Genomic DNA, 15,008 nt, shown 5'->3' with positions numbered 1-15,008 from the left:
GCGCCATGCCCAATCATATCATGCATTCAACCAACGAAGCAGCGGGCCGCGGAATGAGGATGCACGCTCTCCAAGGATCAATGCCGGCCAACCTACACCCGACTCTGAAGATGCACTTACGGCAATGGTACACCAATCAAACCCGAGCTGCAGTAACCGCATTAATGGGGAAAATAATTGCAGTCGACTGCGCCGGTACCCGCATTGAAGCCCCGTGCGCAGCATGGGCGCGAGACCGTCGCGATAAATGGGCCTACCGGCGAGCGAGCCGTCACTTGCTCACACTCACGGTGGAGCAAAAACTCACAGTGGAGCACTGGAGCAGCAGAACTGAGCGAGCGAGTGAGATCGAGAGGGAGGGAGAGCGGAGAGCATGGGCTCAATGGCGACCAGCGTAGAGGAGATCGGCGCGGCGGTGGCGCCACAGGCGGTGGAGCGCCGCCTGGGCGAGCTGCGGGCGACCTTCGAGAGCGGCAGGACCCGGCCCCTGTCGTGGCGGCAGTCCCAGCTGCGTGGCCTCCTCCGGCTCCTCGCCGACAAGGAGGAGGAGGCGTTCCGCGCGCTCCACGACGACCTCGGCAAGCACCGCGCCGAGGCCTACAGAGACGAGGTTCTTCCCCCTTCGTCTCATCTCATCTGCACCGTCGCACGTCGTCGTCGTCGTACGCCGCGCTCGCAGCCGTCCATACATACAATCTGAACTATGCCGGTGGTTTTGGGGGTGTTTAGGTAGGCGTGCTCACCAAGTCGGCCAACGCCGCGCTGCGGGAGATCGGGAAATGGGCGGCGCCGGAGAAGGCAAGCTCGACTCACTATTGGTCACTCTACAATGCATACTGTTCGTTTGCAGTCGCACACCAGCTGCTTTGGAACCTAACTCCGCTGTGTCATGGATGGGGGCGCAGGTCTGGGTGCCGCTGGTGGCGTTCCCGGCGAGCGCGCAGGTGGTGCCGGAGCCGCTCGGGGTCGTCCTCATCTTCTCCTGCTGGAACTTCCCCTTGGGTAAGCACTACTCCTATATTTGATTGACAACCAATCTCTCATTTTAACTAGTACCAGTACGTTGTACTTTTTGCCAATTTAGCTACTGTACTCCTTCGTTTCTCTTCTCACGAGTTGTAGCACGATTAATCTTGCACTCAAGAACTAGGGTGGTACAGTACGATACAGTGACTTCCCACTCGTGAGACCGCGAGAAAAATGGCTCAACTCCTATCGGCAGTAAAAAGAAATGGTCCATTCAATCATAGTATTACTGAATTTCACATTTCCACTGAGTGATATCCCTGAATTTCACATTTCCGCTCATGCCTCATGGGTCCGCTGAAGTTTGACAGTTTCGCTCACTGGTCCACTTAATTTCCCTCCATACAGCAGACACATGCGTTGCGTACCAGCTAGGCTATGGAACTATACGTGCATCGGTGCATGAATTAGCACGTCGCTGTTGTCATAGCTGCACATACAGAAGTGAACCACCCCATCAGTCTCTCTGGCCTAGGGAGTCCAGTACTCCAATACCACTTCAATAGGGACAGTTCATCAAAATGGGTCGATTTCTTTTCGCGAATACGCAAAGCTTGCGTATCATTTCATCGATAGATAGGAGAAAACAAGAGTAACATAGATAAGAGAGGCGGAAGTGGGAGAGGATACAACACAGCATACACTCGCCTAGCTCGAACTCCTTACCTGATTTGCCATGTAGCACACGTTAGCTGAATTATAAAGCAGATTTACGGCCACTACTTGCCTTCTCGGCGGTCCGATAATCATCCGATGGCTGAAAGAATATGAATTCATTTTATCACAATAAAAAGATGAGGAATCGTCCGTCGGCTGTGTTTACTACGTCGGCAATCCCTTCAAGATTACGTAAGCCATGTCCCCTAAAAAAAGAGTACGCAAGCCATGTCAATATTGATATTCTCTCTTGTTTGATGGCGACTTTTTTATTGAGGGTTCAATGGCGATTTCATTTTCTCTCTCTCTCTCTCTTTGCGGGTGAATGGTGATTTCTTCAAACACCCAGGCTAAAGATGACGCAGTTCGCAGAAAATATTGTAGTAAATCTAGCATTGTACTAAAAATAGTGGTTATTTTCGAGTGACATGGTAATATGTCGCCGATGTTCATCAGTCTAAACAAAACACTTGTGTCCTGTCGTGAGTGCCATGTAGTACGACAGAGGGGTAACCATCTCACCAGCCGAGAGTGAAGGGACCAACGGAGGAGGCAAAGGACTTTTCTTGGATCGCATATGGACCAGGGAGAACCACCTTATTCTATTTCTCCCCCAATCCGCGGCCTCCGTCCAAGCGCCTTCAATTTCTTCCATGTGCCTTCCCTCGTCCGTTTGCGCGTCGGTGAAGCCCCGGCCCTGATTGAGCCATGCCCTTTTAATGAAGAGTCATACGCTACGCTAGAGTCGCTAGTTCAGCGCACATGCCGTGCGACAGCGCTTGCAGTTCGAGAGGTTTCACTACGTACGTACTGTTATCGCATGGATCTACCTCCGTCAGCGACGTACATAAGCTTGTGTGGTGTCGTGGTATGCCCTAGATCCCGGGAGGTAATAAGCTGCTGGTCCACTGCCTATGGAACGGACGCAACGCACCACGCTGTCGTAACTTTATCCTGTAGCACATCTCAAATTACACCCTGTCCGGTTACGCCAAAGATCGCATTGACGACCTGGCAGGCATGGACACTGGTACCACCTCCGCTGCTGGGGCAAAAAACTTAAAACTTCACCTCGCTGGTCTCACCAGTAATGGTTAAAACCGGCCGTCCTAGAGTTACCATGCTTGCTCAAAGTTGGTCAATGGAAATGGATCGATAGGGTACCTGCTAACGTACAGTACGTACTGAACGAGGAAACCAGTCTAATTCTCTGTGTCACTACATCGTCAATGCATGCATGATGCATGGTCAGTGTGTATGTACGTGCGCAGGTCTGTCTCTGGAGCCGCTGATCGGGGCCATAGCGGCCGGGAACGCCGTGGCGCTGAAGCCGTCGGAGCTGGCGCCGGCCACGGCCAGGTTCCTGGAGGAGAACATAGGCGAGTACCTGGACGCCACGGCGGTGAAGGTCATCCAGGGCGGCCCCGCGGTGGGGGAGCAGCTCATGGAGCACAGATGGGACAAGGTCCTCTTCACCGGTACAGTAAACCAACTGAATGACAAGCGCTGCTAATTCCACTGATGGTGCTAATCAGGTGCAACCCTTGGCATTGGCAGGGTGCCCGCGCGTGGCGCGCGTGGTGATGGCGGCGGCGGCGAAGCACCTGACGCCCGTGGCGCTGGAGCTGGGCGGGAAGTGCCCCTGCATCTTCGACGCCGTCGCCGGCAGGAGGAACCTCCAGACCTCGGTGAACCGCGTGATCTTCGCCAAGTGGTCGTCCTGCGCCGGCCAGGCCTGCATCGCCATCGACTACGTGCTCGTCGAGGAGCGATTCGCGCCCACCCTGGTACCCACGCACGCACGGTTTTGTCTGATGGCTATGTAATTCTCGATCAGATCATCCTAACCACACGTCGCGTGCTCGTTTCTCTTGGCTGATGATGAAGATCAAGGTGCTCAAGTCGACGCTGAAGAGGTTCATCGCCGACTCGGACCAGATGGCGCGGATCGTCAACGGGCGGCATTTCCAGCGGCTGAGTAACCTCCTCAAGGACCCGGCGGTGGCGGCATCCGTCCTGCACGGCGGCGGCTTGGACGCCAAGAACCTGTAAGTGCACCCTGAACCCATCTGCATATTAATTAGTTTTCCTCGTCTCCGTCCTCATCAAAGAAGACTTCATCAGGTCCATCGAGCCGACAATACTGCTGAACCCGCCGCTGGACTCCGCGATCATGACCGAGGAGATCTTCGGCCCTCTGCTCCCCATCATCACGGTACCAATTACTACTGCTAACCCAACACCAAAACCAAGGGCGAAGAAGATGAATGAAAATGGTGTCTCCCTGTGGTACAGGTGAAGAAGATCGAGGACAGCATCGCGTTCGTGAGGGCGCGGCCGAAGCCGCTGGCCGTGTACGCCTTCACCGACAGCGCGCCGCTGAAGCGCCGGATCGTGGAGGAGACGTCGTCGGGGAGCGTCACCTTCAACGACGCCGTCGTACAGGTACGCCGCGCCGCCCGTACCAACTAGAGCTACATTTTCTTCTGACCGGTAGTACGTGGTTTAACCATGGCGCCTCGATGGATTTGCATGCGTGCAGTTCGGGGTGGACACGCTGCCGTTCGGCGGCGTGGGGCAGAGCGGGTTCGGGCAGTACCACGGCAAGTACTCCTTCGAGATGTTCAGCCACAAGAAGGCGGTGCTGCGGCGGGGATTCCTGGTGGAGGCCATGCTGAGGTACCCGCCGTGGGACGAGCAGAAGATCGCCATGATGCGCCACCTCTTCCGCTACGACTACGTCCGCTTCATCTTCACCTTCCTCGGCCTGCGGAGATGAATACGGCCATGCATGCACGTCTGGGTTTCGCCCAGGAAATTAATTAATTATTATTTGATGAGCGAGTGGATGAACAAGTACATGAATAATAAACATACCACGTTAGTTTGTACTACTAGGATTGCGTAGCAGGTTTGCACTCGGTACTTGCTAGTGTGCCAATAATAGAAGAAGAATGTTCTTTTTGCATCCAGTCTGCCCCCCAAGGTCCCTTTTTTGTGTATTTGTTTTAGACGTCCAGAGTGCTTCACGTATACAGTGTTTTGCGGCGAGTTTGTGAGCGAGATAAGGTATTGCTGCGTTCCGGGTGCAGACATTCAAAATAGTACTACATCGCAAATTACCACACTTGATACAATGAAGCACCCAAAAATTTTTATCATAAATAAATAAATGATGGACCCAAAGTTCTTTTTTTAGGGGAAGGACCCAAAGTTCTAGCTTACGTTATTGCCTAAACAAAAAAATTAATTAAACATAAGACCTTTTAGAGATTATAATGCGGACTACATACGGGGTAAATGAATGAATCTACACTTTAAAATATGTCTATATACGTCTGCATGTAGCTCATATTGAAATCTTTAAAAGGGCTTATATTTAGAAATGGAGGGAGTATGAAACAAAATACGTCGGTTCTCTATCTCAGATAGTATTTTCTGAAATTTTTCAAAAGAAGTTATGTTTGGAGGGTAGGAAACGGCGAGTCAATTGATATATGGAGAGACCCGTGGATACCTACCAGTCCGGAGAGAAGGGTTTTGTCAACGAGAGGTAATACTGTCGGATGTGGGGTTCCGGCAAACCCTTAAGGTTCGAACACTGAGGCGCGCGCGAAGTCTTTTCCTCCCACCGATCTATGCCCTAGCTCGCTAAGATCTCGCGGACGAACTCGACGAACTCGCAACACAGAAAGACACAAGATTTATACTGGTTCGGGCCACCATTGTGGTGTAATGCCCTACTCCAGTGTGGTGGTGGTGGATTGCCTCTTGGGCTGATGATGAACAATACAATGGGAAGAACAGCCTCTTGAGGGTGAGGTGTTCTCGTGCTTGGCTAACTTGTGTGTGTGGGGATGATCTTGCTGACCCGTCCCTGCCTATGGTGGTGGCTAGTCCTATTTATAGAGGCCCTGGTCCTCTTCCCAAATATTGAGCGGGAAGGGAGCCAATAACGGCGGGCAAATTTGAAGGGGGGCAGCTAGTACAAGCTATCCTGATAAAGGTGGTCTCCGCCTGCGAAAGGCTCTGGTGGTGACGCCGTCTTGGGCTCCACAATGACCTCCGTCTTGCCGTCCTTCTGGTCTTGGTCTTGTTGCACCGATATGGCAACCTTTGCCTGATGCCTCGGTACTCCTCGCCTGCGCTGGCCTCCTTAGCACCAAAGAGGAAACAAGGACGCTGCGCGCGCTGGCGCTCGCCTGGTGTCGATCGTCATGGCTCACGTCACGAGAGCCTCATGAGGTTTGCCTCGCCTTGTTATCTCCGCCCCTCGTGAGCCTGCCCGACCAGGCCACTCCAGAGGAGGTCTTGTGTCGTCCGCCTCGCGAGGCTTGGCCCCTCGCGAGGGTCTTGGATGCCTTGTTGATGAAGATGGGCCGTACGGCCTGCTGGCTTAGCCACGCCGCGGGCCGCAGGCAGGCAAGTCTGGGGACCCCCATTCCTAGAACACCGACAGTAGCCCCCGGGCCCAAGGTGCGCTCGGGCTTGGCTTCACGGCGAAGCCAAGGGTCAAGTACGGAGCACCGCGGGCCCCCAAAAGCCTGCGACCTCGGTTGTCGCGTGGCGGTTGATTGGACGTGGGCGTCTCCGTTTTCCCACGCTGCCTCGGCAACTGCACGACTTGACAAGTCTCTGCGACATGCAAGGAGAACCATCATTACCTGCGATCGTGGGAGGCGCCGGTTGGCCTTCTCTTGCTATAAATGGGGAGGGGGCGGAGTCCCCGTCGCCCATCTCTTCCTCGCTTGCTTGCTTCTTCTTCGCTCCATTGCTTGCAGTGTCACCAATGGCGCCACGAAAGAAGTTCTCCGCCGCCGAGAAGGGAAAGGCCCCTCGCGAGGGACCCGGCTCCCCGGCGCCCAAGCACGGGCGCTGCCGTTCGCGCAAGCGCACCGCGTCCCCTGCCGCGGCCCACCGTCGGAGCAGCGCCGCGACACGCGGAGGGGTCGTCCCAGCCATGGCGATCCAGTTGACGAGGGGAGGCGTGCTCTGGTGGCGCCCCCCCCCCCCCCCCCCCCCCCCCCCCCCCCGCCCCCCCCTCCGCGCTTCCACACGATGGAAGTGTCGCCGGAGTTTGTCATCTGGTCGGAGAACCCGACCGGCAACTGGCTCCCACTTCCGCGCTTCTTCGCCGACGAGCTGCCGGCCTCCGGTCCAGGCAGACTCTGGCTGCAGGCGGGTGGTTGCTGTAGCAAGGCTTCTTGGGTTGCAGTCGCGACTTCCGTCGCGGGCAACATAGCTCTGGCCCGCGGCTGGCAGACGTTCGCCCACACGCGTGGCTTGGGCAGGCGGTGCGCCCTCCACTTTAAGTACGATGGTGGATCGACCCTCTACGTGAGGGTGTTTGGGGAAGATGGTCGCCGCGCCGGGTGCTGCCCCGAGGAGAACGATGGTGAGGAGGTGCTCGGTCTCGGGGACGGCCGCGACGAGGATGAGGGCGAACCTGCCCTCGGGGGCGGCCATGTCTTGTCCAGCTACGGCGGCTCTTCCTCTGGTGACAGTTCCAGCAGCAGTGGCTACGACCAGCCGCCGCGCCCGCTTTGAAGGCGGCAGTGGGTCATCTCGTCGTCGCGCCTCCGTGAAGCGCGAAGAAGGATCCGGCTAGGCTCGGGGTGCCGCTAGGGGTCTGCCTCCGCGGATTGCTGCAACGCCACTTTTGTTTTACTCTTTTTCCCGCATCAAGAATGAAACCAGTATGGGCCCAGGGGGGCGTGTATCGAACTATAGTTCCTTGGTTGTTGCACTATGCGTGTTGTTCCCGTGTTGTGTCGTTATTTCGTGCGAAGATAACTTAACCTGGTATATTCGGGACGCCCTCTTCCTCACGAGGCGCTCATTTCCTCGTGTCCATCTTGCCTTGGCGGCCTGCATTCGCTCGGGAACTGCAAAAACTCGTTAGGAAGTGCGCTAAAAGATTTGTCGATCACCCTGGCCCTGACCTGGCGCTTTGTGTTGCGGTACCCGAGGGGCACGGACTAGGAGAATCACACCAGCTTTTGGGCTCGAACGAGGGTGGCTCGCGAGAAGGCAGAGAAGGGGAAAGAAAATGCTCGCGAGGGCACCTGCCTAGCCCCCTCGCGAGGCATGCGAGAGAGAGAGCGCGAGCAAACCCAAGCCGGAAAAATCCAGTGAGAGGTGAGGGGGTCAGATCAGCAAGGAACGCCAAAAGCAAACTTCGATTAAGGAAAAGCAAGCCAACTATGGAAAGCAAATGAAAAGCCGCGTCCGGCACCTAATCTAGTCTTCAAGTCTTCTCACCAGCACGGAGCTAAGTGCTGCCACTAGGCGTGGACGGGAGCCCCAGGACCTGAGGCCGGCGCTCCTGAGACTCTGGGGCATGTACAGCCCCAACTCATTATTACGTGAGAGTGTCACGGACGGCGATTCTTCACATGCACTGGGCCTTCTTCACAGGCTCCGGGCCTTGCTTCACGGGTAGAACTTCCGGAGGTGCTGGATGTTCCAGGCGTTTTGGATTGGTACCCCGTCTTGTGTTTCCAGGCGCACGGCGCCAGGCCTGGAGATGTGGACGACCTTGAACGGGCCCTCCCACATTGGTGAAAGCTTATGCAACCCTTCCCTGGAGAGGACCCGCCTCAGGACTAGGTCGCCCGTCTCGAGTGTCCTAGAGCGGATGTTGCGGCAGTGGTATCGCCGCAATGCTTGCTGGTACTTCGCCGCCCGTAGCACAGCTTCGTGGTGACGTTCCTTCCCCAGCACGAGGTCCATCCCCCGCGTGGCGTCCTTCTGTATTTCGTCGAACGCCAGGACCCATGCGGAGCGATGCTTGACCTCGTGAGGAAGGACCGCTTCAGCTCCGTAGACGAGGAAGAATGGAGTCTCTCCCGTTGGCTTGGTGGCGGTGGTTTGGATGGACCACAGTACGGACTGGAGCTCGTCGTGCCAGCCCCTGCCGCAGGCCTCCAGCTTCTTCTTGAAGGTCCTGGTTTTGAGGCCCCTCAGGACCTCTGCGTTAGCATGTTCGGCCTGTCCATTACTCTTGGAGTGGGCCACCGAAGCGTAGCAGATCTGCATTCCAAGGTTAGCACAGTAGGTTTTGAAGAGGTAGTAAACTGTGAACCGTTATCTACGATGATGCGGTTGGGGACCCCGAAGCGGATTACGAGGCCCTTGATCAACTTGACAGCAGAGCCGGCTGGGATGGTACGGACGGCTTCCACTTCCGCCCACTTGGTGAACTTGTCGATGGCGACGTAGAGGTAGCGGTAGCCCCCTGGCGCCCGAGGGAACGGGCCTAGGATATCCAGCCCCCAAACCGCAAATGGCCATGTGAGTGGGATGGTTTGAAGACCCTAAGATGGCTGATGGATTTGCTTGGCGTGGAACTGGCAAGCTTCGCAGGATTTCACCAGCTCGGTTGCGTCGTTGAGTGATGTAGGCCAGTAGAATCCACTGCGGAACACCTTGCCGACGAGGGTCCGTGATGATGAGTGGTGCCCGCAGTCCCTGTCGTGTATGTCAATCAGCAACTCCCTTCCTTGATCGTTGGATATGCAGCGCAGCGTGACATCGTTCGGTCGTTTCCTGTATAACTCGCCGTCTTGGATACAGTATGTCATGGCTTGCCGGGCCACGCGCTCCGCCTCCTCTTCCTTCTCCGGCAATGTCCCGTGCGTTAAGTACTCCTTGAATTCCTTGGTCCAGCATTCCTCCTGGGGCTCGAGCGCCAAGAGCAGCCGAGCTCCTGAGGTCGGGCCACAGGCTGGGGCTCCTGTGGCCTGAGGCTGGGGGAGCTCCTCCCGAGGTTGAGTCGTGCTTGAAAGAGGTGGCGCAGCTGATGGCTTGAAGAGCCGCTCCTCAAAGACGCCTGGCTCCTGTGGTTGCCGCTTGGATGCTCTCCTGGCGATGTCGTCGGCCTCCTTGTTGGTGCCTCGAGGTACGTGCTACAGCTCTAGGCCCGAGAACTGTTTCTCCATCTTGCGCACCTCCACGAGGTAGGCATCCATATGCTCGTCCTTCGGCTCGTACACCTTGTTGGAGAAGTTGACGAGGAGTTGTGAGTCGCCTCTGACGGTGAGGCACTTCACCCCTAGAGTCGCCGCAGCCTTCAGGCCAGCTATGAGGCCTTCGTATTCTGCGATATTGTTGGAGACCTTCTCGCCGTGCTGAAAGCAGAGTTGCACGGCGTAGTAGAGCTTGTCCTGGGTGGGCGAGACGAGCATTGCTCCAGCCCCCGCGCCCTGGTGCGCGAAGGCGCCATCGAAGTACATGACCCAGCCGTCCGGAGCATCACTTCCTGAGGAGGTGGATCGGGCTTCTCCTTCCTCAAGTGTCGGGCATCCGTCCATTCTGCCACAAAGTCAGCGAGTGCGGCCCCCTTGATGACCCTGGTAGTGCTGAACTCCAACTGGAATGCTTGCAACTCGATGTTCCACTCAGCGACCCTTCCGACCGAGTTAGGGCTCCTAAGCACCCTCTCCAATGGGTAGGCTGAGACGACCTTGATGGGGTGGCCCTGGAAGTAGTGTCGCAGTTTGCGTGAGGCCACCAGGAGTGCGAGCAGGAGTTTCTGGGGCATGGGGTAGCGTGCCCTCGCATCCCGTAGTACGGTGCTGACAAAGTACACCGGGTGTTCGATGAGGGGCGGCACACTATTGAGGCTCGGTCCTGCGGAGATCGGGGCATATCCTGAGGTGGGAGGATCCCTGAGACCTGATTGTCCTCGGGGGCGTCTGCGATGCCGCCCTGCTGAGCTTGACCTTCCATCGCTGATGCCTTTGTTGTGCCTTCCTGGCCCCGCGCCACTTCAGCCCTGGCTTGGCGCGGTGCGCCCTTGGTTTGGCGCTCCTCCCGAACCGCCACCAACGCCGCGCTGGCGGAGTACGGGGTGGCATCAAGGTAGAGTACCAGAGGCTCGATGGGCTGTGGTGCCACCATCACCGGGGGGCTAGTAAGGTATTTTTTGAGGTCTTGGAAGGCCCGTTCGGCCTCCGGGTTCCACTCGAAGGGGCCCTTCTTCTTCATGAGCTTGAAGAAAGGTAAGGCGCGCTCTCCTAATTTGGAGATGAAATGCCCTAAAGGCGGTCACCCGCCCTGCTAGCTTCTGCATCTCTTTGAGGGTCTGTGGTGGGCTCATGTCCTCGATGGCCTTGATCTTCTCTGGGTTAGCCTCGATCCCTCTGTGAGATACGAGGAATCCCAGCAGCTTGCCAGAGGGGACGCCGAACACGCACTTCTCCGGGTTGAGCCTCAAGTTCACTTGGCGCAGGCTCTCGAAAGTCTCCTCCAAGTCTTGAATCAATGTCCTCGCCTCGCGAGACTTGACCACTATGTCATCGACGTAGGCCTCTGCGTTTCTCCCGAGCTGCCGCCCCAGAGCAATGTGCATCAACTGTTGAAAGGTCGCGCCCGCGTTGCGCAACCCGAAGGGCATGCAGGTGTAGCAGTACACCCCACATGGTGTTAGGAAGGCCGTCTTCTCCACATCTTCCACTGCCATCTTGACTTGATGATACCCTGAGAACGCATCTAGGAAGCACAGCAGGTCACACTCGACGGGGGAGTCGACAATCTGGTCGATGCGCGGGAGTGGGAACGGATCTTGGGGGCAGGCTTTGTTAAGATTGGTGAAGTCGATGCACATCCGTTCCTTCCCGCCTTTTTTTGGCACTACGACAGGGTTCGCCAGCCATTCGGGGTATTGGACCTCCCGGATGGCACCTGCCGCTTCCATCTTGCGTGTCTCTTGTACGATGAAGGCCTGCTTCTCAGTGGACTGCCGTCTTGCTTGCTGCTTCACGGGGCGGATGTTGGGGCACACCCTTAGATGATGCTGGATCACCTCCCTCGGGACCCCTACTAGCTGATTGGGCTCCCACGTGAATATCTCCTTGTTCGCGCGCAAGAACCTCACCAGGGCTTCTTCTTGTTCCGGGTCAAGGCCGGCTCCTATGGTGAAGGTGGCTCCTGAAGACCCGTCCTCGCTGACCGGTACCTGCTTGGTTTCCGCCTTGTCTTGGGTGAACAGTTGCTTCTTCTTGGTGGGCGCGGCCTCCCTGGCCGCGGGGGCACCGGCGTCGGTGGGTTGTGTTGCTGCCGTGGTCTTGAAGGCGAGCCTGAGCGTCGTCACGGCCTCCTTAGTGTCTCCCTTGATGGTGAGGACGCCCTTGCTCCCTGGCATCTTCATGAGGTTGTAAATCGGGTGAGTCGCCACCATGAACTGAGCGAGAGCCGGGTACCCGAGGATGGCGTTGTACGAGAGACCGACGCGAGCGATGTCAAAGTCCACCAGCTCAGTGCGATAGTTGTCGCATGTGCCGAAGGTGACAGGGAGGCGGATCTGCCCCGGGGAGTGGGCAGCTCCACCACCCACTCCCGAGAAGGGCTTGCTGAGGCCGAGCCGCTCGAGTGGCACGTGGAGAAGGCTAAAGGCTTCTACGGAGAGCAAGTTCAGGCCAGCACCGCCGTTGATGAGGGTCTTGGTGACAGCCACATTGCAGATGGTGGGCGTGCAGAGCATCGGGAGCATTCCGGAGCCGACAGTGGAGTCGGAGTGGTCTTCTGAGCCGAAGGTGAGGTCGGCCTCTGGCGCAGCCCAACCCGGCGGAGCCCCCGGGCGCCTGGAGGTGGCCCCGATCTGACGGAGGAACGGCTTGGCGTGGCGGTCTGACGGTGGTGCTTGAGAGCCGCCCAGCAGGGCCGCGACTGCATGGTGCGTCGACACCGCGTAGCAAGCAGTGAAGAGGTCGCGGAGCTCCTCCCAAGATGCCACCGTGGATCCGGGAAGGTTGAGCAGCCAGGCGCGCGGCTCGCCGGCGAGGGCCATGGGAAGCCAGTTGGCCATGACCTTGTCGTCACCCCCGGCTTCGAGGACGGCCTCCTCGTATGTCAGTAGGAAAGCTGACGGGTCCACCGCGCCATCGTAGCGCGGCGGCATCTCCGACCTAAATTTGGGCGGCCACTGCACCCGCCGCAGGGCGGGGGCCAGGGCTCGGAGCCCCCTGGCCCCGTCATCAACACTGACCGTCGGAGTCGGCGATAGGGCGCCTGCCATGTGGGCGAAGCGCGGTGGCGACGGAGCGCAGATCGACGGAGGGGAAGCTACGGCGCACCCCTACCTGGTGCGCCAAATGTCGGATGTGGGGTTCCGGCAAACCCTTAAGGTTCGAACACTGGGGCACGCGCAAAGTCTTTTCCTCCCACCGATCTACGCCCTAGCTCGCTAAGATCTCGCGGACGAACTCGACGAATTCACAACACAGAAAGATATAAGATTTATACTGGCTCGGGCCACCATTGTGGTGTAATACCCTACTCCAGTGTGGTGGTTGTGGATTGCCTCTTGGGCTGATGATGAACAATACAATGGGAAGAACAGCCTCCTGAGGGTGAGGTGTTCTCGTGCTTGGCTAACTTGTGTGTGTGGGGATGATCTTGCTGATCCGTCCCTGCCTATGGTGGTGGCTAGTCCTATTTATAGAGGCTCTGGTCCTCTTCCCAAATATTGAGCGGGAAGGGAGCCAACAACGGCGGGCAAATTTGAAGGGGGACAGCTAGTACAAGCTATCCTGACAAAGGTGGTCTCCGTCTGCGAAAGGCTCTGGTGGTGACGCCGTCTTGGGCTCCACAATGACCTCCGTCTTGACGTCCTTCTGGTCTTGGTCTTGTTGCACCGATATGGCAACATTTGCATGATGCCTCGATACTCCTCGCCTGCGCTGGCCTCCTTGGCACCAAAGAGGAAATAAGGACGTTGCGCGTGCTGGCGCCCGCCTGGTGTCGATTGTCATGGCTCACGTCACGAGAGCCTCGTGAGGTTTGCCTCGCCTTGTTATCTCCGCCCCTCGTGAGCCTGCTCGACCAGGCCACTCCAGAGGAGGTCTTGTGTCATCCGCCTCGCGAGGCTTGACCCCTCGCGAGGGTCTTGGATGCCTTGTTGATGAAGATGGGTCATACGGCCTGCTGGCTTAGCCACACCGCGGGCCACAGACAGGCAAGTTTGGGACCCCTGTTCCCAGAACGCCGACAAATACCGTGATTACCAAAGTGGCTGAGTTGATTGACCCTTATTTAGGACAATGGGATGAAGACCTTGTGCGGTCTGTTTTCTCACATGTGGATGCAACCAGAATCCTGAAGTTTCATTTTAGTCTGAATAGCTTTGATAATTTTGTTGCATGGCATTATAACCGAAACGGGATGTTCTCGATGAAATCGGCGTATCACGTGGAATGGAGACACCAGTTCGGGAATTCATACCAAACTATGGCGTCATCATCTAGAGGATCGAACCCAATCTGGAAGAAGGTCTAGGCACTTTCAGTTTCCGGTAAGGTCAAAACTTTTGTGTGAAAAGTGTTACATGGAACCATTCCCGTTAAATCAACTCTGACGAATCGTCATACTGAGACGGACGACCAGTGTCGAATTTGTCATGATCATCCGGAAGACCTGAAACACTTGCTATTTGAATGCGCACCAGCAAAAATGATGTGGTACACACTAAAACTAGAACAAGCGGTATCAGATGCATGTATTGTAGACAGGTCAGACTCGACTGTCTTGGAGGAGTTGTTGGATTCATCAACTGAGTCGTTACCCTCATCTATCTCAGGTAGGGATTGCGGAGGTTGTGGCGATCGCAACATGGTACATCTGGTGGATCAGATGGACAGACACACACAAGGAGAGGACACCCCCAGCAACGAATTGAAAGTTATCTATTCTGTCCCCATGCACAAAGTTCACCAAGACAGCTCAGAGTAATAACACAAGAGAAGTAGTTAAATGGATGAAACCAGATTCATGTCAAGTTAAATTAAATGTAGATGCCTCGTTTCATTTTGAAGAGGGAGAAGGGGCGACGGACGCGGTTATCCGTGACAAGATAGGCAATTTCCTTGCAGGTGCATGTTTTTATGTTCCACGCCCGTTACCGGCCACGATGATGGAAGCACTAGCAATGAAAAAAGGCCTTGAACTGGTGGCATCTTTGGGATATCACCAAGTTCGTTGCTGAATCTGATTGTTTGGAGGTGATTGAAGCTTGCATAGGAGGACAAACATGGTGGAATAAAGAAGCTGCAGTTTATGCGGATTGTATTGATCTGGTGACGGAAATAAGAACAGTGCAGTACTCTCACTGTCTCCGAGAGGCCAATGGTGTTGCACATGAGATAGCAGAACATAGTTATGAAAATCATTTATCTTGTAATTGGGTAGATGATCACCCTTATTTTCTTACTGAATATCTCATGAACAACGTAACTGTGCTTATTTGATTAATAAAGTAAGCCATGATGGCATACCCTAAAAAAAAGGCCCTCCTTAGCACCAGACACATCCTTCAGGCGCCCACTGCA

General features: G+C 56.1%; 1 protein-coding gene across 1 annotated transcript; it reads left to right on the top strand.

Annotated features, from left to right (window-relative positions):
• Positions 1-263: 263 nt before the first annotated feature.
• On the top strand, positions 264-4,651 carry LOC125539218 (aldehyde dehydrogenase family 3 member F1-like). Its single transcript, XM_048702599.1, has 9 exons — positions 264-610; positions 730-798; positions 906-1,002; positions 2,955-3,161; positions 3,241-3,470; positions 3,571-3,731; positions 3,808-3,898; positions 3,979-4,128; positions 4,226-4,651. Exons 1-9 carry the CDS (start codon positions 374-376, stop codon positions 4,460-4,462), a joined length of 1,479 nt encoding a protein of 492 aa, XP_048558556.1. The 5' UTR covers positions 264-373; the 3' UTR covers positions 4,463-4,651.
• Positions 4,652-15,008: the final 10,357 nt, after the last annotated feature.

This window comes from Triticum urartu, chromosome 2, assembly GCF_003073215.2.
Source record: "Triticum urartu cultivar G1812 chromosome 2, Tu2.1, whole genome shotgun sequence".
NCBI lineage: Eukaryota > Viridiplantae > Streptophyta > Magnoliopsida > Poales > Poaceae > Triticum > Triticum urartu.
This window is presented reverse-complemented; position numbering and strand designations above follow the sequence as displayed.

Excerpts from the sequence above, each read along its gene's own strand:
- LOC125539218 (XM_048702599.1), top strand. The coding sequence starts at position 374 with ATGGGCTCAATGGCGACCAGCGTAGAGGAGATCGGCGCGGCGGTGGCG. Across the intron at positions 3,162-3,240 it reads GGACAAGGTCCTCTTCACCG|GGTGCCCGCGCGTGGCGCGC; the intron begins GTACAGTAAACC and ends TGGCATTGGCAG. Across the intron at positions 3,732-3,807 it reads GGCTTGGACGCCAAGAACCT|GTCCATCGAGCCGACAATAC; the intron begins GTAAGTGCACCC and ends AGACTTCATCAG.